The sequence below is a fragment of the Erpetoichthys calabaricus genome, chromosome 9, assembly GCF_900747795.2.
Source record: "Erpetoichthys calabaricus chromosome 9, fErpCal1.3, whole genome shotgun sequence".
Lineage (NCBI taxonomy): Eukaryota > Metazoa > Chordata > Cladistia > Polypteriformes > Polypteridae > Erpetoichthys > Erpetoichthys calabaricus.
In genome coordinates, this window is record NC_041402.2 from 17097458 (window position 1) to 17120803 (window position 23346).

Consider the following 23346-nt stretch of genomic DNA (forward strand, 5'->3'; position numbering starts at 1 on the left):
ACAGCAGCAGATTTACTTAATTCTAGCATGAGCATGACTGATGTATGTCTGGAATCTCCTGAGGTCATTGCAACATTTCACAGCATCTCCTTTCATCACCATGATTTCAGCACGATTGTAACAACAGTATAATGTATTCATGGTTTTTTAAAGAAAACACAATGACATGTACTAATAAGCAATTTGACTGTGAAGTTCCTGTAAATGAATTACAGATAAGCCTCTTTATAAATAAAACATATAATACATTTGCTAATAAAATTTACATCCTAACATCTTTCAGAATAGTTCTTTGTAACATTGCACATATGAAGAACAGGGTGTGTGTTTCTATGTCCTAAAGTTAGTTGGTCATTCTGGATTTTTTTGTAAGTGGTGAGGAGATAAGGTGACTTAAAGAAGTGCTTTGTTCCTTGGCAAAATTGAAGGAATGTATACTGTGCCATATTTAGTTATTACAAATCTATACCTGAATAATTCAGACTCTATGCTGGCACTGACTGCATTATTTTTATTGTAAACAGGTATGGTTTAAAAGTTCTAAGAGTAAAAGTTTTTATTATTGTTTAAAAACCACACCCTATTCTGTGCATTTATTTTAGTATTTGTCTCCATTATTTTTTTAGTTTGCAAACCTCTCTCTGCTGAAAGATTGATTTTAGTCTTGTTTGGCATTTGAAAATATGGCAAAATAATGTGTTTTGTATCTGTAATAAAAATGCATTTATAGAAAATAGTAGTAGTATCCATGTCTTATGATCAAACTAAATCTGAGACCTACAAGTGAAGTCACGTTTGTCATGTGTATATTGCACAATAAAATTCTTAATTATATGTCTCTTCAGAACAAAGATACAACACCATAATAAATACAGTAAATAAAAGTATACATAGCATGCAACCTATGTATATACATACAGTACAACCGGAAAGTATTCACAGCGCATCACTTTTTCCACATTTTGTTATGTTACAGCCTTATTCCAAAATGGATTAAATTCATTTTTTTCCTCAGAATTCTACACACAACACCCCATAATGACAACGTGAAAAAAGTTTACTTGAGATTTTTGCAAATTTATTAAAATAAAAAAACTGAGAAATCACATGTACATAAGTATTCACAGCCTTTGCTCAATACTTTGTCGATGCTCTTTTGGCAGCAATTACAGCCTCAAGTCTTTTTGAATATGATGCCACAAGCTTGGCACACCTATCCTTGGCCCGTTTTGCCCATTCCTCTTTGCAGCACCTCTCAAGCTCCATCAGGTTGGATGGGAAGTGTCGGGGCACAGCCATTTTAAGATCTCTCCAGAGATGTTCAGTTGGATTAAAGTCTGGGCTCTGGCTGGGCCACTCAAGGACATTCACAGAGTTGTCCTGAAGCCACTCCTTTGATATCTTGGCTGTGTGCTTAGGGTCGATTTCCTGCTGAAAGATGAACCGTCGCCCCAGTCTGAGGTCAAGAGCGCTCTGGAGCAGGTTTTCATCCAGGATGTCACTGTACATTGCTGCAATCATCTTTCCCTTTATCCTGACTAGTCTCCCAGTTCCTGCCGCTGAAAAACATCCCCACAGCATGATGCTGCCACCACCATGCTTCAACTGTAGGGATGGTATTGTCCTGGTGGTGAGCGGTGCCTGGTTTCCTCCAAACGTGACGCCTGGCATTCACACCAGAGAGTTCAATCATTGTCTCATCAGACTAGAGAATTTTCTTCCTCATGGTCTGAGAGTCTTTCAGGAACCTTTTGGCAAACTCCAGGTGGGCTGCCATGTGCCTTTTACTAAGGAGTGGGTTCTGTCTGGCCACTCTACCATACAGGCCTGATTGGTGGATTGCTGCAGAGATGGTTGTCCTTCTGGAAGGTTCTCCTCTCTTCACAGAGGACCTCTGGAGCTCTGACAGAGTGACCATCGGGTTCTTGGTCACCTCCCTGACTAAGGCCCTTCTCTCCCGATCGCTCAGTTTAGATGGCCGGCCAGCTCTAGGAAGAGTCCTGGTGGTTTTGAACTTCTTCCACTTACGGATGATGGAGGCCACTGTACTCATTGGGACCTTCAAAGCAGCAGAAATTTTTCTGTAACCTTCCCCAGATTTGTACCTTGAGACAATCCTGTCTCGGAGGTTACAGACAATTCCTTTGACTTCATACTTGGTTTGTGTTCTGACATGAACTGTCAACTGTGGGACCTTATATAGACAGGTGTGTGCCTTTCCAAATCATGTCCAATCAACTGAATTTACCACAGGTGGACTCCAATTAAGCTGCAGAAACATCTCAAGGATGATCAGGGGAAACGGGATGCACCTGAGCTCAATTTTGAGCTTCATGGCAAAGGCTGTGAATACTTATGTACATGTGCTTTCTCAGTTTTTTATTATTTTTAATAAATTTGCAAAAACCTCAAGTAAACTTTTTTCACGTTGTCATTATGGGGTGTTGTGTGTAGAATTCTGAGGGAAAAAAATGAATTTAATCCATTTTGGAATAAGGCTGTAACATAACAAAATGTGGAAAAAGTGATGCACTGTGAATACTTTCCGGATGCACTGTATATGTATGTATGTATACATGTAATTTATGTACTTTATTTTTATAGTTGCCTACATTTTGTGTATATATTTTTTCATTAAAGATTTTAGTTAAAATATAAGGCCGATTATTTTTCACGACAAAAAGAAGTAGTGGTCCAAAAAGAGCTGAAAATTGTTTGCAAAAAAAAAAACAAAAAAAAAAAACTAAAGCATAAAAATAGTCTCTTAAGAGAGGGTTTCAACTTGGAAACCTCCAAATAATGTGGACATTCATAACATTTCAATAAACAAGCTCCAAAGTAAGGTGGGTCACTTAACAGCAATTTATTTTCTAATTTGGGAAAAGGCATGAATTTTCCAAGGAGAAATTATGGCCAAATAAATTTGTTGGACACCCATCAGTAAAAACTCAAGCCAGTGTGCCAGCTGCATATGTAATCAGATTTAAACTTTTTATAGGGAATATCATGTGATTTAAGCACAAAACTAGACATTCAAATGAAGTTATGAGAGAAGAGAATGCCAGTACAGCTCCAGGGTGTCTGTATGCTATATAAACATTAAAGCAATGCACCCTTCCGTTCCGTCATATATTCTGATTGCTAACATCCGCTGCACAGCAATTTATGAACATAGATTTTTATTTACTAAAAGTGTTTGTATGGCTTCAGGTTCCAAATTTCACTTTTGTTTACTTGATATGGAAACTGTGTCTCATGGAGGAAGGCCACTCTCATTATGAACAGGCACATACCCCAAAGACACATCACAGTGTCCATTGATAACATGTATGTTATGGAGCTGCTGGGAATTAAATAGGGAAAAAAAAAACAGTGTGCCGGTGTATACTTAATAATGATACAATTTATATAGAGCCTTTCCTATGTGCAAATCACTTCACAGAAATTCGGAATGAACAACAGGGAACATAAAACTTTGTATGTAAATAATATCCACATACAACACTAAATTATGATAAACAGATGAAACGCAAAGCTGTGAATTAGAAAAACAGGCAATAAACCAGAATAACAATACAAAATACTACAAGAAAATCCTGAACAATAACCTAATTTATTGTACAAATCATACTGAGCACCACATCTGGACAAACAGGGTAAACTGAAAGAAGGGTCTGAATGTCAGGGTGAGTTAAATGCATTCCTGAAAGAATGTGTATGTGAATGAATTGAGTCAGCTGATGTAATTAATCTAGCAAAGTCATTCCAGAGTCTGGGTGCAATAGATCTAAAAGCTCATTGGTATGCAATGTAGTTATAAGCATTATTATGTTATATTAAGTGGATATCTAACCTCCTTTATTTTGTAGTCCGGTCAATGAAATACTGAGTAAGATGCACAAAGCCTTGCACTGTTAGAAAAATATACTGTATGGATGAATGTTTTCACACACAGGTCCATTGGCTGTAATCTCCCCCTAATCTGTTGCTTAATGCTGTCAGGGGACACATTTGCACAATTTAGTTTGGCTAGGTAGCACTAAACACAACTTGGACAGTTCATCTCTTTTTCTTCTGAATCTAAAACCATAGAAAGATTGCTTCAAATATCTAATTTCATTGTCTTGTTTTACTGTGCAGAACTGGTTAGTACTGATTGCTCTAAGGACATCTTTCTGTTCCATTTTCACATCATGCTTTGAATACTTGGTTCTGGGATGGGGCAGACATAAAAATAATGGTGTTATGATCAAGTTTTTAAATACATAAACCACACTTGGTTACAATGTAATGGTTTCTGTTTAAAGCAATAAAATTTTTACTGGAATTTTATTGCACGTTAAAGGCAATTTACCATCCCACATTTATCAGTAGCAATTGTCAGTTCTTGCTCACATAAACTTAAAAAGGTCCCATACCCACAACTTTTAAGCTGAGTCAGAAGGAATCCCAGTTTCAATGTAAACTTGTAATGTTCATTCACCATATGCAATATGCCATTGTGGGTATGCTCATGATTTACATTACAATCTGGAGTCAGGTGTTGAAAGTTTTGTTCAGCAACTTCAGATCCCTGCATTATGCAATGTGTGTTTCTGTATATATACTGTGTGTGTGTGTGTGTGTGTGTGTATTTATATAAACTGAGCTCCTCGACAGTCTGAGGTGTAACCTGGCGGCATCAAATGGACTGAAACATAATGTACTATGTGTTCTATTGGATTTAGGTCATGCGAGCGTGGGGGCCAGTCAATGGAATCAATTCCTTCATCTTCCAGGAACTGCCTGCATACTCTTGCCACATGAAGCCGGGCATTGTCATGCACCAGGAGGAACCCAGGACCCACTGCACCAGCATAGGATCTGACAGTGGGTCCAAGGATTTCATCCCGATACCTAATGGCAGTCTTGCCTGTAGAGGTCTGTGTGTCCCTGCATGGATATGCCTCCTCGGACCATCACTGAGCCACCACCAAACCAGTCACGCAGAACAATGTTACAGGCAGCATAACGTTCTCCACGGTTTCTCCAGACCCTCTCACATCTGTCACATGTGCTCAGGGTGAACCTGTTCATATCTGTGAAAAGCACACGGTGCCAGTGGTGAACCTATCAATTCTGGTTTTCTATGGCAGATGCTAATCGAGCTCCACGGTGCTGGGCAGTGAACACAGGGCCCACTAGAGGACATCGGGCCCTCAGGCCACCCTCATGAAGTCTGTTTCTGATTGTTTGGTTAGAGACATTCACACCATTGGCCTGCTGGAGGTCATTTTATAGGACTGTGGCAGTGCTCATCCTGTTACTCCTTGCCCAAAGGAGCAGATACAAGTCCTGCTGATGAATTACGGACCTTCTACGGCCCTGTCCAGCTCTCCTAGAGTAACTGCCTGTATCCTGGAATCTCCTCCATGCCCCTGAGAATGTGCTAGGAGCAAACCTTCTGGCAATGGCACATATTGATGTGCTATCCTGCAGTCATTGGACTACTTGTCCAACATCTGTAGGGTCCAGGTATACCCTCATGCTACCAGTAGTGAAACTGACTGTAGCCAGATGCAAAACTAGTGAAAGAACAGTCTGAAAAGATGAGGAGGGAAAAATGTCAGTGGCCTCCACCTGTTAAATCATTCCTGTTTTGGGGGTTGTCCTAATTTCATTAACACCAAAGCAGCTGAAACTGATTAGCAACCCTCTCTGCTACTTAACTGTGCAGATCAATATCCCAGGATATATATAAAAAGAGACAAACTGAAATCTTTGTATTTTAAGTTGAGGTTTTGTTTGGAAAATTTTTATATATACAGTATAATCTTTAATATACAACATACTGTAACAAAAAGAATTTGAAGAATTTCAGCAGAATTTATTATTTTTATAGCCCCTGTTATTTGCCATTTCTAGTATTTTCAAAAGATAGTATTAAAATTTTGCATTACTCTCCAGATCTATTTTGATGTTTTTGATTGATTAGGCAGGGGCTGAAATTCATTCTGATTGTTAAATCATCCTACACGTAATTGTTGTGCAACATCTGAGATGTCATACACAAACACTTGGGACTCCACAGTTTGACAATTCTTTTGTTTAATGCATTGTATTTTGTAGGTGTTGTTTTTATGTTTTATCAAAATATCAGATTCTGTAACGGTTAACAAAATTGAGTTGAACTTGTTTTCAGTTTGGCAGATAAAATGGGTTAATTTAGTGAACTGTGTAGTTACTGTACCAAGCAAAGCGACTGTATGTCTTTTGAGAAGCAACAGTAAATTTATCACACTTGTGTTGTCTATTTGATGTTCAGCATGTATCTTTCCTCGTCTCTTAGCTGTCTGCTTTTGTAATCGCCAAATGAACAGCAACTGGCAGGTATCACTATTACACTTATTTTTCCACAAAACACTCGAAGCATGTTATCCTTCATAAAATACTTGTCAGTCCTTCGTAATGCCAAGTACAGACGTTAATATCCTTCCTATTTCATTAAAAAAAACTTTGTTTTTAGTAATCTGTTTGCGCACTAGAATCATCAAAATGGTGAAAATGCTCCTCCCTTAAGTGGTTACTTTTAGTAGCAGAAGATTCAGTACATGACCACAGGTACATACTGAGATCGTTTAGGGAGAAGCAAGTATTTAAAATTATATTGAAGTGATGGTTGTTGTGTTAAGGATAAAATTAATACTGGGGGAATATTCTCCACTCTCCATGATGCGTTACGTTCTCTCTGTGGTCTTTATATTGGTGTTTGCTGTTTCTGTGTCAAACTCACATTTTACTTTCTCGTGTACGAATTTAGGGAAAGTATTGTAATTGTTGAAAGATTCAATGTTGAGATTTTGATGAATCTCGATGTTTTAGACTTCCCATAGTCTGGAAATACATAATTTTTTAATTACAGTATGTCTGTGTGTGTATGTGTATGTAAACACAATAACTTGAGTATGCTTTCACTTAGGTAAACCAAATTTTTCATACAAGTATTAGGTACAAAATGTAGATTTCTATCGACTTGTGGGCTATCGTCGTTAACCGGAAGTGGTACTTTACCTTTTATTCATGCAGCAGCAGAGACCGATTTATTCCACTTTACTGTTATAATAATTGTTCAGTGTGTTATTGATTTGATTTGGTTTGTTGTTGATGGTTCTTTAATGTACATGATATAAAAATATTATCATTCTTTTGTGGTTTAGCCATCCCCATATCTGAGTATATGAGAGACCACTCCCAATTTTTTGTTTTTTATTTATTTGTTTGTTTTAAAGAGCATTGCTGTCTGCAGAGAGTTTTGTGCTTTTTGAGGTGTTCAAATGTATCGTATCAAATAAACAAACCGCATTAGTAATTCTTCAACAAATCCATAAACGTAACGATCATTTGATTGATGTGTATGTTTTATGTGTATTCCTAATACATATGTTAATTACTGTTGTTTCTAATTTTAAAATTCAGATTTCAATTGGTAATAACTGTACCTGATGAATGCTTCTTTTAATTGAAAGCTGACATTTTAAACAAATATGGTACTGCTGCCATATTACAAAGAACTTGTTATATCAACACAGCATATAAGAATAAATGGTAGACAACCTTCGTTTTGTCTTGTTTTGTGGTTTCCAACTACTAAGATTTAGTTGTGCAACGTATCATCCCCTCCAGTTAACATATGCATAACTAGCTCCTCGTGGCCTAGTTGTTTCTCGCCATATCTCTTGCAGGTGGTCATATTCTCTCAAATGTTATACTTTTCAAGTGTGTATATATAGGGTTAATTGCTAATATTATAAATGTTTTATCATGAGAAACTTGCTTTGCAAATGTATATACTGTAAACTGAGAATTTATGGTTGTGATGATATATTTTCATAGCTACAACGTTCAATACTGATCCAGGCAGCCCAGTTTTCCATTATCCTTTACATATGGTATTGCTGAACAAAAAGCTACCTGTTTATGACCAAAGAGATGTTTGTGGCATTTTGGTTGTAAACTGTCAGATGATAAGGGATTCCTATGACACAGTCATTTTGGCATATTGATGTGACACATTTTAATTTGTTGTTGTATAATTTGGGAACATAGATTTTCAGTTACTATTGTTAGTTTATTTACAGTTTGCTGTAATACATTTTTTCCCTTTTTGATATTGTATTTCTATTTTATGTTCACACAAGCTTGGTATTATAAGTTTTTGCAGCTCATGATGTTTGAAAATTCACTGTTAAGAGCTGCTAATATTACATTTTTTGCAGAAGATCCTAGTCTAACATCTAGTTCAGTTTCTATAGGATGTTACATTTGAATACACTAAGTGTGCACCATCTCATACAGTTACATGCCCTAGATCCCAACCCCATAAAAACTAATGTCCTGCTAACACTAGATTTTTAGTTTAAAGTGAGTCCATATTCTAAGGTTTTGGTTCCAATCCTGGCATTTTCTCACCATATCTCTTGAGCTTTCCTTTTTTCTCTAAATGTACAATTTTTTTTTTTTTTCCATGCTAGGGTGATTGACACCACCCAATGTGAGTGAATGTATGTTGCATTTGACCGTTATTCCTTCCTGAGATGCGTATGGTATGGGGTCCATGCCCATTATGACTCTGTATTGGTTAGTCAGTCAGTGTTTTGTCCTTTTTTTTTTTTTATATAATAATAATAATACATTTTATTGATAAAGCACCCTTCCCAAGCCTCGTATCATGGCATGAAATCATCCATGAGCTGAATAGTGCCCTGCAGGACAGGAAAAATGGTAATGACAAGCTTTCAATGGAAAAATGTGTAGTGAATGCCAAGTATGGAGTCTTGCCTGAATAAGCTATCAGTTTATGGCCTGAGATGTTTCCCTACAATAAACACAGATTTACAAAATTATCCTAAATAGAGAAAGCTTCGACACAGGCACTGCTGCACAATCCATCTGTTCTGCTGTAAGATTGTGTCTTTCACACTAAAAAGAAGTTTTCTAGGTCCATCTCCATCAATGCGGTTCCACTGTCACACTATTTTGACCGGCTTGGTCTGTGCTGGTCACCTCAGTGATGTAGCTGCAGACCCTCAAGAGCTCTGCTCTTTTGACGAACCAATCAAATTGCATGCATCCAATGACATTTAGCAGTCTTTCCATTTTACATCAGTGAAGTTACACCATACACTCAGTCTTCTATAGCATGCCCATTTCAAGGTCTAAAGTCACACTTCCTTATCATAAAACATACATAATGCTATGGTTAAGATTAGGGCTGTAGGATATTGTACTCATGAATGTAAATCATGTGACATAAACAAGAAATTTGATTGGCTGTTCAGCAGAGCAGCTGAATCACAACACTCTGGGGGGTCTGCAGCTAGACCCTTCTTAATGAACTTAGTCTCAAGAAGATCAACAGTTGCTTTGTTTATTTGCAGGACTGACAAGCACATCATTGACTCTTTGTTTTACTGTACGTGACACTGTTGATGTCAGTGAGTTCCTGCCCTTTCTGTGAATTGATTGCTTCTGGTGAACTCCGTCCTTTGGCCCTCTTGTGTTTTTCATGGACATATAAAAAAACAAACAAAAAATTTTTAATATTTGGCCATACTCCTCTGCTTTTTGGTACAAGTTTTTTTTTTTTGGCCTAGTATATATTGCTTACTGATGTGTATTTTAAATTGTGCATTAGATTATGCATTTTTACTTTTTAAATGAAAAGGAAAAAAAAATAGTCCTGAAATTGTAGCCCAGACGTTGTGTCTTTGAAATTTGAATATATTCCTCATAGTGGCAAAGTTACCATTTGTGTCCCAAGGTCCACTAACAAATTTAAATTCTCCTAAAATAATCATGTGTGGCTGTGTGCATAAGTGTGCTCTGAATTAAATGCCATCCCATCTGTCTTCTTACTCTTCTGTCATTTCTGCCAGGATAGGTGCCATTTCCCAGATACTCTCTAATGATAAACTAGGAACAAAAACATGTGGAATAATTATAATAAATAAAAGCAAACATCTTAAAAATGTAAGCATTTTTTTGTTTATCATGTAAAACATGTAACATGTTTCACCTGTACTGATCAATGACTTAATGACTTTGTCCTCACAGGTGGCGCAGTGGTAGCGCTGCTGCTTTGCAGTAAGGAGACTGTGGAAGATTGTGGGTTCACTTCCCAGTTCCTCCCTGTGTGGATAGCGCTTTGAGTACTGAGAAAAGCGCTATATAAATGTAATGAATTATTATTATTGTTATTTAACGTTATCCCAAGTAAGCTTACATTGTGCATTTCACATTTAATACAGTTGCTGTAGAAATAAAAATCTGCAAGAGAGGCCCCGACTTTTTTGTATGCTTTTAAGAACCCAATGCAGCAATATTTGTAGTTCTAAGACTGCCTTTGTAATATAACTACAAATACTACTTTGTAATGGTGAACTGGCTGCTGCTTTACTCACATTTTTGTGATGTTATTGAAAAGGCATTAAAAAAACAAAAATTGAACTTAATTTCAGTATATTATTTTTTTCCAGGGTCGTATGTTTGTGGAGTCTGTGGGAAGAAGTACAAATACTATAACTGCTTTCAGACTCATGTCCGAGCACATACGGGTATGTAAATCAATATACTAAGTTTTGAAACTTTAAAACAAACCATTAAAAATTGAATTTATGTAAATCAATATACTAAGTTTTGAAACTTTAAAACAAACCATTAAAAATTGAATTGTACTTAATGTTATGTGCTACTGACTTCTTGTATTTTGGGGTTATACTGTTAAGACATCACTTATTTACGATGTCATATTTAAAGAAGCTGACATTTAGGATTTAATCCCTAGATCTGATTGCCCTCTATCAGAGCCAACGGGACCCTAGTACCCGTTAAGTGAAGTGAGAATTGAATTGACCCCCTGTCAGTTGCTAAATTTATTTCTGTGTAAAAACTGCCTTCTGCAAATTCATTTTGAGTACACTGCTTAGATATATGGGCTTTATATGTTGTAATGATGTCCTCTTTAACACCTTAGATCCTATCCTGAAAATATTTCTTCTGCCTGTCCTTTGTTTCTTTCATGCATGCTTAGTATAAAGGTTGTCCTTTGTATCCCATTTGGTCATTGGAACAGCCTGTCACATTGTCTCCTTTTTTCCCTCTTGTCCTATGTAATATTTGATGCACCAAGCTTTTTAATTTATGTTTTAATATATTTATCAAATAGGCTATATAATGGCAGTAATTAAAAACTGAAATATGTAGTGTTTGTTTGTATGAGCATTGCAAATAGACATTAGATTATAAATAGATATTAAATAGATATTTAATCTTGTTTTTTCTTCATTTGTAGAAACGGAACCTGGAGCAGGTGAAGGCGGTTCCCAGGGAGTAAATAGTAAGTGAAAAATGTTGGATAAGTGATGTTCTCCATAAATCTGTGCATTATATCTGTATAGTATAAGTGTTTCTACCTATCATAAGAAGTTAAATATATTCTTCAGAATTACAGGGCTTAACGTGTTTAGCGATTTCAGGCCAGCAGTAGTATTCATTATGTTAACTCCCACAATTAAGTGGTCTTCATATTTTTTTTTTCCCAGCTCCACATTGTTGCTGGACTTACTAATGTATTTCACTTTTAGATCACTCTCCAGTTACTCCCACTCCACATTTATGAATAGTCTTGCTAAATTAAATATACATATGAAAAAATAAAACGTAACAAGTTTGGTATTTTTCAAGTCAAAAGTTATTTCTTCATAATCAGAGTATACAGTAATTTACCTCCTTGAAGTTGTGTTCTTAATTGAAGTGGTTTTTTTTTTTTTTTTATTTAATCCGTTTCAAATATTTTACCTGCTGTTGCAGTTTACAGTAGGGCTTTTAAGGTACATGAGTAAATAGGTGATAGAAAAGGCCTTGAAACTTACTAAATACGTCCATTTTTCAAGCCTAAAATGTTATCGGGTATCGATCCACATCTTTTGATATTACACACACACATTGCAAAACAACTAATCCATGTTGTTTAAAGAAGGAAAAAACAAACAATTGTTGTGAGATTTAAACATTTTAAAAGGAGTTTGGCTCTGCAGTTTACTACCCCCTTTGTCTTACTCTGTGGCGGTGCTACCCCCTTCAGAGTTGGCTGGGATTTCATTCACCTCAAGAAGTCATGACCATGTGTTGTTACTGACGTTGAATGTTGATGTGTAGATGTAAATTGCTGTCTTAGTTTTGTACGTAACTAGACAATAACTGGAAAAAAGTCAGGCGATTGCTTATATTCTTTCACTATACAGTAACTTTTTTTCTTCCGCAAAGATACTGTGTGTTGCTACAGTGAGAGAGAATAATGAGCAGACACGTAACCTGAGCTTGAAGTGGGTTATTTTTCTGTATTAGCCGTGGAGTTCCTGTTGTAAATAGTTGTGATATCTCACAATCTGACAGTAAGCACACCCTTCCTCCCAACCATCCCCAGCTCCAACTTTGACATTGTATTGTATTACTTTGCTGTGCAGTGGTAATGGATTCAGATAGATAGATACTTTATTAATCCCAAGGGGAAATTCACATTCATGGTCATTTCAGGGTCTTTTAGTAGTTTGCCATCCATAAAAGGACCACCACAAAGTGTGCAACTTTGCATGGTTTGCCATTTTTATAGCCACCCATCCTCTGACTGATGTAACTTGTCCGAAGCATCTACATGTACTTTTAACAGTTTGCCTAAAACTCAGAAGGGGACTCCCACATACCAGCTGAATGTAGAAATTGTGTGAAGTTTGAGATGCATCACAAGGAGGACCAGCCTTCAAAAATAGTACCAGTAGTGATTTCTTTTTACTTAAAGCACTGCATGTAGCATGTAATTTTATTTTTTTTATCATAGTTTTATATATATCTTGTGTATTGCACCTTTTGACTCTGGAGGATGATATTTCGTCCCACTGTGTACTGTAAGTATATTGTTAGGATGACAATAAAGCTTGACTTGACTTGACTTGACTTTAATTAATCAAGGATCAAGAACTAAACAGATGTTATAGGCATCCATCCTGATTTCTTATGGCAGGATTGCATGTAGAGCTGAAGCCTATCCCAGCAATCATCGGACTGATACAAGGCAGGAATAATTCCTGGACAAGGTTCCAGTCCATCACAGGGAAAATGCACAAACATACAGAGTAGGGAAAATGTAGCAGTGCCATTTTGTCTAAGTTTAATTGGAGAGATTTAGACGAGAACAGACCATTCAGTTCAACAAAGATTGCTCGTCTTATCCACTTAATTCCTCTAAAATAACATCAAGTGTCAGTTTTGAAGGACCCTAAAGTCCTACTGTCTACCACTCTACTTGGTAAATTCCATATATCTAAGGATCTCCATTTGAAGGAAAACATCCTACTGTTTGTGCAATATTTTAGTTTCCAACTGTATGTGTTCTTGCAGATCTCATTTTAAAATAACAGTCTTGATCCAATGCATTAATTCCTTTCTTAGTTTTGAACACTTCAATCATGTCACCTTTTAATTTCCTTTTGCTTAAACTGAAAAGGCTCTACTGTTTTAATCTTTCCTCATAACTCCTCCACTGTAGTCCTGGAATATGCTATTTGCTTTTCTCAGGACTGTTTCTAGCACTCCTATATCGTTTTGAAGTTTAGAGACCAAAACTGCACGCAGTACCCCAGAAGAGGTCTAACCTATTAGTTATAAAGCTTCAGCATAACCTCCTTTGTCTTGTACTGTTCACTTCGTGCTGTATAACCAACATTCTGTTAGCATTCGTAATAGCTTCAGAACACTGTCTGGTAGTTGATATTGACCAAGTTTACTATGGCTCATAAATCCTTCTCATAGGGAGTAACTTCAATTTTCAGACCTTCCTTTGTGTGTTCAGATCTAACATTTGTCCTTTTTATGTGTAATATTTTATTTACGTTTACTTAACGTTAAATTTTGTCTGTCACAAATCTGCCCAAGCCCGTATTCTGTCCAAGTCCCTCTGTAACGATTCACTTAATTCTAGAATATCTGCCAATCCACCTAGCTTGGTATCATCTGCTAAACCTGTCCAAATCATTATATATTTAAAAATAGTAACAGCTCTAGAACTGACCACTGTGCAACACCACTCTTAACTTGATTTTGATAACCATAACCTTCTACTTCCTGTGTTTTAGCCAATTCTGTACCCATAAACACTAAACACCACACCCCTGAATGATGACCTCTTTTTTAGTGCGATGCCCAACCTCTCTTGTGGAACCTTATCAAATGCTTTCTGAAAGTCAAGATAGATAATATCATTCTGATCTCATCCTTTTCCTCATAGAATTCCTGCATGACCTCCTTTGTCTGAACCTATGCTGACTGCTCATATATTCTTGCGTTGTGTTGCTCAATCTCATCTTTAAGAATATCTTACACGAATTTACCTGTGATGTATGTTAAACTTAATGGCCTATACTTACTTGGATGTGCCTCATCAAATCATTTTAAATAATGGGATACTATTTGCCATTTTCCAGTGCATAGGAATGTCCCCAGTGTGCAGTGACTTCCTAAAAATACACGTTAAGGGTTTATTTATATGTGCTCATTAACTTTCTTATGTACTCAAAAGATAAATGTTATCTGGTCATGGGGATTTATGCGATTTAAGCCTATTTAATCTTAGCAGTACTTCTCCCTGTACAATTTCCAAATTACTCAGCACCTCCTTAGTAGTCCCTGTTACTGTTCAGTGGTTATCCAGTTCCTCACATGTAAAGACCTCAGAAAAATGCTTAAGAGTTTAGAGCATCTTCTGTTTCTCTGTCTGTATATTTTAATACCCCTTTACTCCTCCTTGAATGTTCTTTTTCTACTAAAATACTGAAAAAAACACTTTGAGTCATCTTTTACCATATTTGCAATGTCCTTCTCTAATTGCTTTTTGGTTTCCCAAAATTCCTTCTTGATGGTTATACTCATGCTCTGATATGCCCTATAAGTAGCATTAGCGCTATTAATCCTATATGCCTTATACAACTGTGTTTTCCTTTGCTGCTTCTTTATTTCCTATTAATTCCAGTTTTTAGGATGTACCTGTCCTGCATTATGTATTAAAATGGGGGATCTACCTCAAACTGTGAGAGAAAATCTAATAAAACATAAAATTAAGATCAGTCCTTTTTACCTCTACAGGTGTATAGTACAATTGTTTTAGAGTGGTACTATGGACAGGAAAATTGACTTCAGCACTGAGCCAACAACTCTAGGGCACAGTGAATAACTGTGTAATGTACTTAACATATTTCTGCTATGCAGGAAATAGTTAAAGTCTGGTAATTTTGTTCTTTATCGCAGCCTTAGTGAAGCTGATAAATTTCCTTCCAGCATCCTTAGTGAGATATTTAAGACGAGGTAACCATTATACACTAAAGAAAGAATCCAATTCAGTTTATAATATTATTTAGACCTCAAAACAATGATAACTTAATGGGGCCTTAAATATTATCCTAGGCATGGGCACAAGAGTGAGACTTTCACAATGTACAAGGATGAGCAATAGATTTCAATGGGCATGTCATATATTTTATGCTCTTAGTATAATCCTTTTCTTCCAAACATGTGTCAATCAATTAATAACAAAATTTTCACAAAATCAATGCTAATTTAACCAGCACATGTTTGTCTGTATGGGTAGTGAGAAGGCAAATACTGTTAATGTCTACATTAACTAACCTCTTGAGCACAAACCAATAAAAACTTGGCTTATTAGCAAATTCCGGTGTCTCCTGCTTTCAGGTATGTAGTCCCCTGCTTCATGTTTGATTAACACCCCTTTATTTATGTTATTAACATTCTTTTATTTATTTATACATTTCCTTTATTTCAATATATTTCAGCTGAACATAGATGCTTGAATAAAACAATTTGTTTTATCTACTACAAGAACATATGTGACTGTTCTCCACTGCTAGCTACAAAATACATTTCCAAATCTTTTTTTTTTTTTCTCATCTTGATTTTTGCTAAGTATTTTCTGAGGCTTAAATTCCTGAGGAAATTTCTTACAATATCTCACTTTTTTCTGCACACTAATGTAGATAATTTTAGGTATGCCTGTGACATCTGTGGAAAGAAATATAAATACTACAGTTGTTTCCAGGAGCACAGAGATCTACATGCTGTGGATGGTAAAGTTCATTTCTTTTTCTATAAATGTGTGTATGCTTGGTTTCAGCTCGAAAGCACTTATAAATGCTTGATATTACCACATTTAATGTCTCTCTCTCTCTCTCTCTCTCTCTCTCTCTGCATAATATTTTAATTTTATTAGTTGTGAAACGTTCAGAAATGTATATGTTGAGGTTTTAAAGTCTTGAGTATAGCATATGTTGTCACCTTTTGTGTTTCATTCTTTTAGGTTGATAAGTTTAGGTTTTAACATCTATAAAATGTCCTTTTTGCTTATACTTTGATTTTTACATTTAGAAAGGCATGCTTTTAATGTCAAGGATGTCTCAGAATTTATATCCATTTTTAGATGTTCATGCAACAAATATTTAACTAAAATGCAGTAGAAATCTTACATTGTTTTAGAATAATGTTCTATATTATGTTGTTTAATATTCAGTACAATAAACTAGTTGCACATCATGTTACTTTAATCTACAGATTTACCTCAGTACAAGTACCCAGTAGTGCCACAGCCATAGTGGCCCCTAAACATATATTAACCACCAATCACATTTGTCTTAGCCGTATGTCATCATGGTGTTTTGTTTATTAAAATGTGTATAAATTTTATAGACATCCTATATATCCAGGTCAATAAGAGTGAGTAACTTATGGTCATAAGGTTGTTTGATGGTAAATGATAAGACAAACACACACACTCTTGATAATGTATAATTGTTGTTCTGCTTGTTCATTGTTCTTTCTTAAATTTTGTGCTTTGCCATAGCAACTGATTAAAATTTTCATCACTAGAATGAGTGATTCAGTTCTTGTTGAATTTTATTAGAAGCAGTATTGAGCCTGTGGCCAGCTACAAAGGGATTATTTATTAAATGAGAGATATAAAGCCATAAAAATGAAAGCTTCTACCTGGTTCAAATGAAATGCATCAAGAGCCTTATGTTTTTAAAATCTTAATAAAACATTTCAAATTAAAGAACAAAAATGGATGCTAAAACAGCATCTGCTGTAAACATTACTGACACAGTCAATGATGAATTAGATGCTTTAGTATTTAGCTGTTTCAAATCTCAAACACCAAAGGCTCATAATACAGATCTCGAAATGAATTTGAAATGGCTTTGACAAATGAATGTATTAAATTTCTTTTGGTTTACACTGTAATTCCACGCCCACATCCACACAGAGAATAAATGAGCTCTATAAAGTGACTTTCCTCTTTCAGATCCATATGATCAGGCTGTTATTCGATTTGATGATCCTAAAGAAGAGCCAGTGGAACCTTTCCAAAAAATAGGACCAAGTAGGACTTCTCTGCTGTCAAAATCTATTTTAATTTGGGGTTTAAACAAAAACCAACATGAATTATAGCAACATTATTGCAGCATAGATCTAAATGGGGGTTAGATTATAAAAATATATATTTAAATAATGATTATATTTAATAAATATTATGAGAACTTGTTCCTGTGGCAGATTTTGTTTTTATTATGAGGATGTGAAGTTTAATATTCTACAGATACGGTTCAAGAAAGAAATTGCCAGTATCAGTAACAAAATATAAATTTAATCTTAATTTCTTTTTAACTTTTTAAATTAGCATTTTAATTAGTATTTTAAGAACTTAGAGGAGTAATTTCTGACATTTCTTTCAGAAAAGAAATGCTAAATCATTTTATTGTTCTTTTTTTCTTTACAGAATCTGGAAATTATGTGTGTGAATTCTGTGGCAAACAATACAAGTACTTTAATCCATACCAGGAACATGTTGCATTACATGCACCTCCAAGTAGGTGATCAGATTGCTCATTTGAGGAGAATGCTATTGTCAATGTGATGTCAATTTTTTTATTATAATATATACATGAATTTGTAGTAAATGTAAATAACACCTCTTTTATGTGTTTATAAAATGAATTAGTTGGTGGAGTTGCTTCGTGAACTTTTGAAAACATTATGTACAGTGGGGCAAAAAAGTATTTAGTCAGCCACCAATTGTGCAAGTTCTCCCACTAAAAAAGATGAGAGAGGCCTGTAATTTTCATCATAGGTATACCTCAACTATGAGAGACAAAATGAGAAAGAAAATCCAGAAAATCACATTGTCTCATTTTTGAAGAATTTATTTGCAAATTATGGTGGGAAAAAAAGTATTTGGTTAATAACAAAAGTTCATCTCAGTACTTTGTTATATACCCTTTGATGGCAATGACAGAGGTCAAACGTTTTCTGTAAGTCTTCACAAGGTTTTCACACACTGTTGCTGGTATTTTGGCCCATTCCTCCATGCAGATCTCCTCAAGAGCAGTGATGTTGGGGCTGTCGCTGGGCAACACGGACTTTCAGCTCCCTCCAAAGATTTTCTATGGGGTTGAGATCTGGAGACTGGCTAGGCCACTCCAGGACCTTGAAATGCTTCTTACAAAGCCACTCCTTCGTTACCCGGGCGGTGTGTTTGGGATCATTGTCATGCTGAAAGACCCAGCCACGTTTCATCTTCAATGCCCTTGCTGATGGAAGGAGGTTTTCACTCAAAATCTGACGATACATGGCCCCATTCATTCTTTCCTTTACACGGATCAGTCGTCCTGGTCCCTTTGCAGAAAAACAGTCCCAAAGCATGATGTTTCCACCCCCATGCTTTGCAGTAGGTATGGTGTTCTTTGGATGCAACTCAGCATTCTTTCTCCTCCAAACACGACGAGTAGAATTTTTAAAAGTTCTATTTTGGTTTCATCTGACCATATAACATTCTCCCAATCCTCCTCTGGATCATCCAAATACTCTCTAGCAAACTTCAGACGGGCCTGCACATGTACTGGCTTAAGCAGGGGGACACGTCTGGCACTGCAGGATTTGAGTCCCTGGTGGCGTAGTGTGTTACTGATGGTAGCCTTTGTTACTTTGGTCCCAGCTCTCTGCAGGTCATTCACTAGGTCCCCCCGTGTGGTTCTGGGATTTTTGCTCACCGTTCTTGTGATCATTTTGACCCCACGGGGTGAGATCTTACGTGGAGCCCCAGATCGAGAGAGATTATCAGTGGTCTTGTATGTCTTCCATTTTCTAATAATTGCTCCCACAGTTGATTTCTTCACACCAAGCTGCTTACCTATTGCAGATTCAGTCTTCCCAGCCTGGTGCAGGTCTACAATTTTGTTTCTGGTGTCCTTTGACAGCTCTTTGGTCTTGGCCATAGTGGAGTTTGGAGTGTGACTGTTTGAGGTCGTGGACAGGTGTCTTTTATATTGATAACAAGTTCAAACAGGTGCCATTAGTACAGGTAACGCGTGGAGGACAGAGGAGCCTCTTACAGAAGAAGTTACAGGTCTGTGAGAGCCAGAAATCTTGCTTGTTTGTAGGTGACCAAATACTTATTTTCCACCATAATTTGCAAATAAATTCTTTAAAAATCAGACAATGTGATCTTCTGGATTTTTTTTTTCTCATTTTGTCTCTCATAGTTGAGGTATACCTATGATGAAAATTACAGGCCTCTCTCATCTTTTTAAGTGGGAGAACTTACACAATTGGTGGCTGACTAAATACTTTTTTGCCCCACTGTAATTAATATACATACATTTTCCCTTTTTTTAATTTTGCATACTAGTAGGTTTACAGTTTCATGGGCTTCTTTTGTAATGGTTTTATATTTTTAGCACAATGAGCATATTCACTATCTTACACAATTTTTATTTATGGGATTTAGGTATCTTATTCAATCAATCACTTTAATTCCGATTTCAATGGAATTTAGATTTTCATCTATCCTTCCATCCATTTTCCTAACCTAGAGCAGGGTCTCGAGGCAGCTAGAGCCTATCCCAGTAGTCATTGGATGCAATGCAGGAGCGAGAAATGGACAAGGGCGCCAGTCTATTAAAGGATGAACACACAAACACAATCTCTCACAAGGGCCAGTTTAGCAATGTCAGTTCACCTAACCTACAGGTCTTTGGATTATAGGAGGAAACCCATACAAAATCCATGCAGGGAAGTACTCAGGGTGTGAAACCTAGTCTCCATGTTGTGAGACAGCAGTCTGCGCCCTGCCTCCCTATCTTTTCAGTAATAGGCAATTACCTGTTCTGCAGGATGAGGAAGTATTGATATACAAGATCATGTGCTATACACGGGGCAAAATATTATAACTATAAACCAAAAACAAACATTTTGAAAGGTATATATTGAACTTTGTATGCTCCGATTTTCTTCTTGAAAATGTTTTGCATTGCGGCTGCTGTTTGTTGGGGGGAGTAAAAAAACAAAACTATTTTTGGATCTCAAACAGATGACAGAGAAAGCAGAGCTTACAATTTTCTCATGTGGTGTGGTCCTGCTTACTCTTTCCATAGTGCAGCTCCTAAGCGGTTTTTGCTTACCACTTTTATATTTCTTTTTGTTTAAAAAAATCTCTTGTAGCCAATTTAAACCTCTCTCTGTCACCTGCCTTTTATCTGTCCTAAGGAAAAATGTAGCACATCTCTTACTAATCAAAAAAGAGAGTAAAAAAGAGGGTTTGGGGAAATTGGACAGGGTACAGAGAAAGGCAAAGGAAAAGTTCAATGAGGTCAAATAGAACTACAGGGGTAGTTGGAGCATCAAGCTAGAATAAATAGTTCAACTCTAGATCAGGAGATGTTGGCTGTTGGGAGAGGAGTAAATTAAGTCTTTATCAGGTTTGAACACAGCCTTCCTGCTTAGTTTACCTAACCAGTTTCTGATGAGGTCCCACCTTCCTTGTTTAACCCTATCTACTTTGCTGTGCAAATAATGGACTATGTACCATGATCCAAAGATCCTACTTCCTCCTCACTTTACATTCACACCACATAACAACTGCCAGTGTCTCTGTCCTCATGTACCAGCTATGAGACTTAGTCAACCCCTCTGCAAACCTTCCATCTACCCTGGACTGACCTTCGCAGTGACCTATGTAATGAAAGAACTGAGGAAACGCAATCCGGGCAAAGCTGCTGGACCTCATAGTGATAGTCCTAAGCTACTGAAGTAGTACGCTGGGCAACTGCAAGTAGTTTTTCAGAATACAGTAGAACCTCTGGTCACGAACGAATCCGAACATGTGCAAATTGGGTTACGATCAAAAAGTTTGCCAAAATTTTGCATCTGTTCACAACCACATGCACACTGGTGGCGAATAAAAACACTGGCGGCCAGTTTCCCTACGCGTGTTCGTACACGCTGATGATTGCCCATTCTCCGTTTCCCATTTTCTTTTGTTTGCATATACAGGGCCAAACAAAGCAGCTAATGTTGCAAAAGGAGTTACAATGTTAACCAAGCAGAGGCCTCAAGTGCTGGAAGAGGTGGAAGAACTGTTGCTAGTGTGGTAGAACGAGAAGCAACTTGCAGGGGATAGCTTAAGCGAGGCGATCTAATGCGAGAAAGCCAGGAAGATTCATGGCGATTTGCTAAAAAAAAAAAATCCTCCTTCGAGTGGAGAAGGTGAGGAATTTAAAGCCAGTAGAGGATAATTTGAAAAGTTTCGCAAGAGAAGTGGCATTTATTTTTTTTTCCCTGTGCTTAAAACTCATAAAGTGTTTACAGCGAGCGGTTCGTAAGGGTGTAGCGCAAACTCTTACAGTGTTAGTTTTCTCTGTTGTTCAAGGTTTTCTCAGTGTTATTCAATGTTTTTGTATTTAATTTACTATTACACAGTGCATTCTATGGTGTAATTAACTATTTTTGTGCTTAAAAAACTATATATTTATTTACATGCAGTTTGTACAGTCTGGAACGAATTAATTGTATTTACATACAATATTATGGGAAAATTGCATTAAAAATATATAAATATTTTAATTGTTGACACTGTAGTGCAGCATCCAGATAATCAACAAAGTGGAAGCAAAACATTGCTGAATATCTATTCTTTTAAAGATAATTTATTTTATTCGATGGACACTCATACTGTGTGTTTGGTTTTGTAAGTCCAACTGGGACATTCACTTGTGTGTAAAATAGCTTAATCTTTTTTCAGATTTTTGATTTATAATTTAATAAAATTACAATTTCTTAAATGCAGATGCGTTTTAGAAAAACGTGAAGTAGTACTAATGTGATACTATTTACATGTGTGCATCATAGATGGCTGATTACCAATGCATATTGTATGCTGGTGTGATTTATGTATTTTTTTTTTTTTTTTTTATAGAAGTTTTTACATTAACTTGTTTTAACATTTAAACAGGTTAAATAACTCCCATCACAAATATTTATTGTCTTCATTAAACAGTTTAACTACACTGAAAACAGGCATGCACTTTAACTTGAAACTTCTCAGTACGTTTTCTTAAGCCACTTTAACACTCTGTCTTCTACATTCAGGAAGGAGGACATGCATTTTGTTTGCACACAAGACAAGTCAAAGACTCAATATTTCCAGTCTGCCTCTGGCAGATTGTAATGGGGGAAGCACATCATTTGAAACATTGTCAGATTTTATTTACTGAAATTTTATAAACTACTGGAAATGTCAGAAATACTACCTGAATCATTCTAAATTTACATATCTAGAAATGGAAAGTAATTTGTATATAACAAAAAACAAAACAGTATGTACTTGTATATAAATATAACAATATATCAAAACATATAAAATTTCTTTTTACTCCAGTTTCTGGAAAATGAAAAGAAAGTGTAGCATCATCACTTGTAAACGAGTTCTTTGATGAAGAAACACCCATTAGTATAACAACTCCAACTAAATTCACAGCCTCTTAGGCAGCTTGGTAAGGCTTATCTGCATGGAAAATAATCTGATCACCCCAGAAAAATGCAAGAAAAGCTGATAGGCCAAGGATTTTAGTTATTGTATTGGATGAAGACCTGTTTGTCACTTAGACATAAATTTGTGCTTTTGAATCGACAAATGCAAGTTTACATGTGTCTATTGACAAAAACCCATCAATCAATCTCTGCATTTTAAGAGGGCTAGTCTTTGTCTTAGAAATCTAAACCTCTACTCTTCTGAATGCAGATAGCCTAGACCAGATAAATGACCTGCATGTCACTTGGATATAAAAAACAGACGGGCATCTCCAAATGTTAACAGAGCAAGCTCTCTGTTAAGCAATCTGTGTACAGAAGCAAAAATTTCATCCATTTGAAAGTTTTTATTTTTTATTTATATTTTTTATGCTGGATAAGCATGTG

The 23346-nt window shown here is 36.2% G+C and overlaps 1 protein-coding gene across 6 annotated transcripts in view; it reads left to right on the plus strand.

The window, feature by feature from the left end:
• znf618 (zinc finger protein 618) overlaps positions 1 to 23346 on the plus strand; it is a 138396-nt gene that overhangs the window by 85932 nt on the left and 29118 nt on the right. For 5 of the 6 annotated variants that reach the window (XM_028809177.2, XM_028809176.2, XM_028809175.2 and 2 more), the window contains 5 exons: positions 10515 to 10592; positions 11330 to 11374; positions 16080 to 16169; positions 17399 to 17476; positions 17873 to 17962. In XM_028809177.2, the coding sequence (XP_028665010.1) occupies positions 10515 to 10592; positions 11330 to 11374; positions 16080 to 16169; positions 17399 to 17476; positions 17873 to 17962 (381 nt within the window). The remainder of the gene's footprint in view (positions 1 to 10514; positions 10593 to 11329; positions 11375 to 16079; positions 16170 to 17398; positions 17477 to 17872; positions 17963 to 23346) is intronic. The other variant, XM_028809178.2, reaches the window with a different exon arrangement.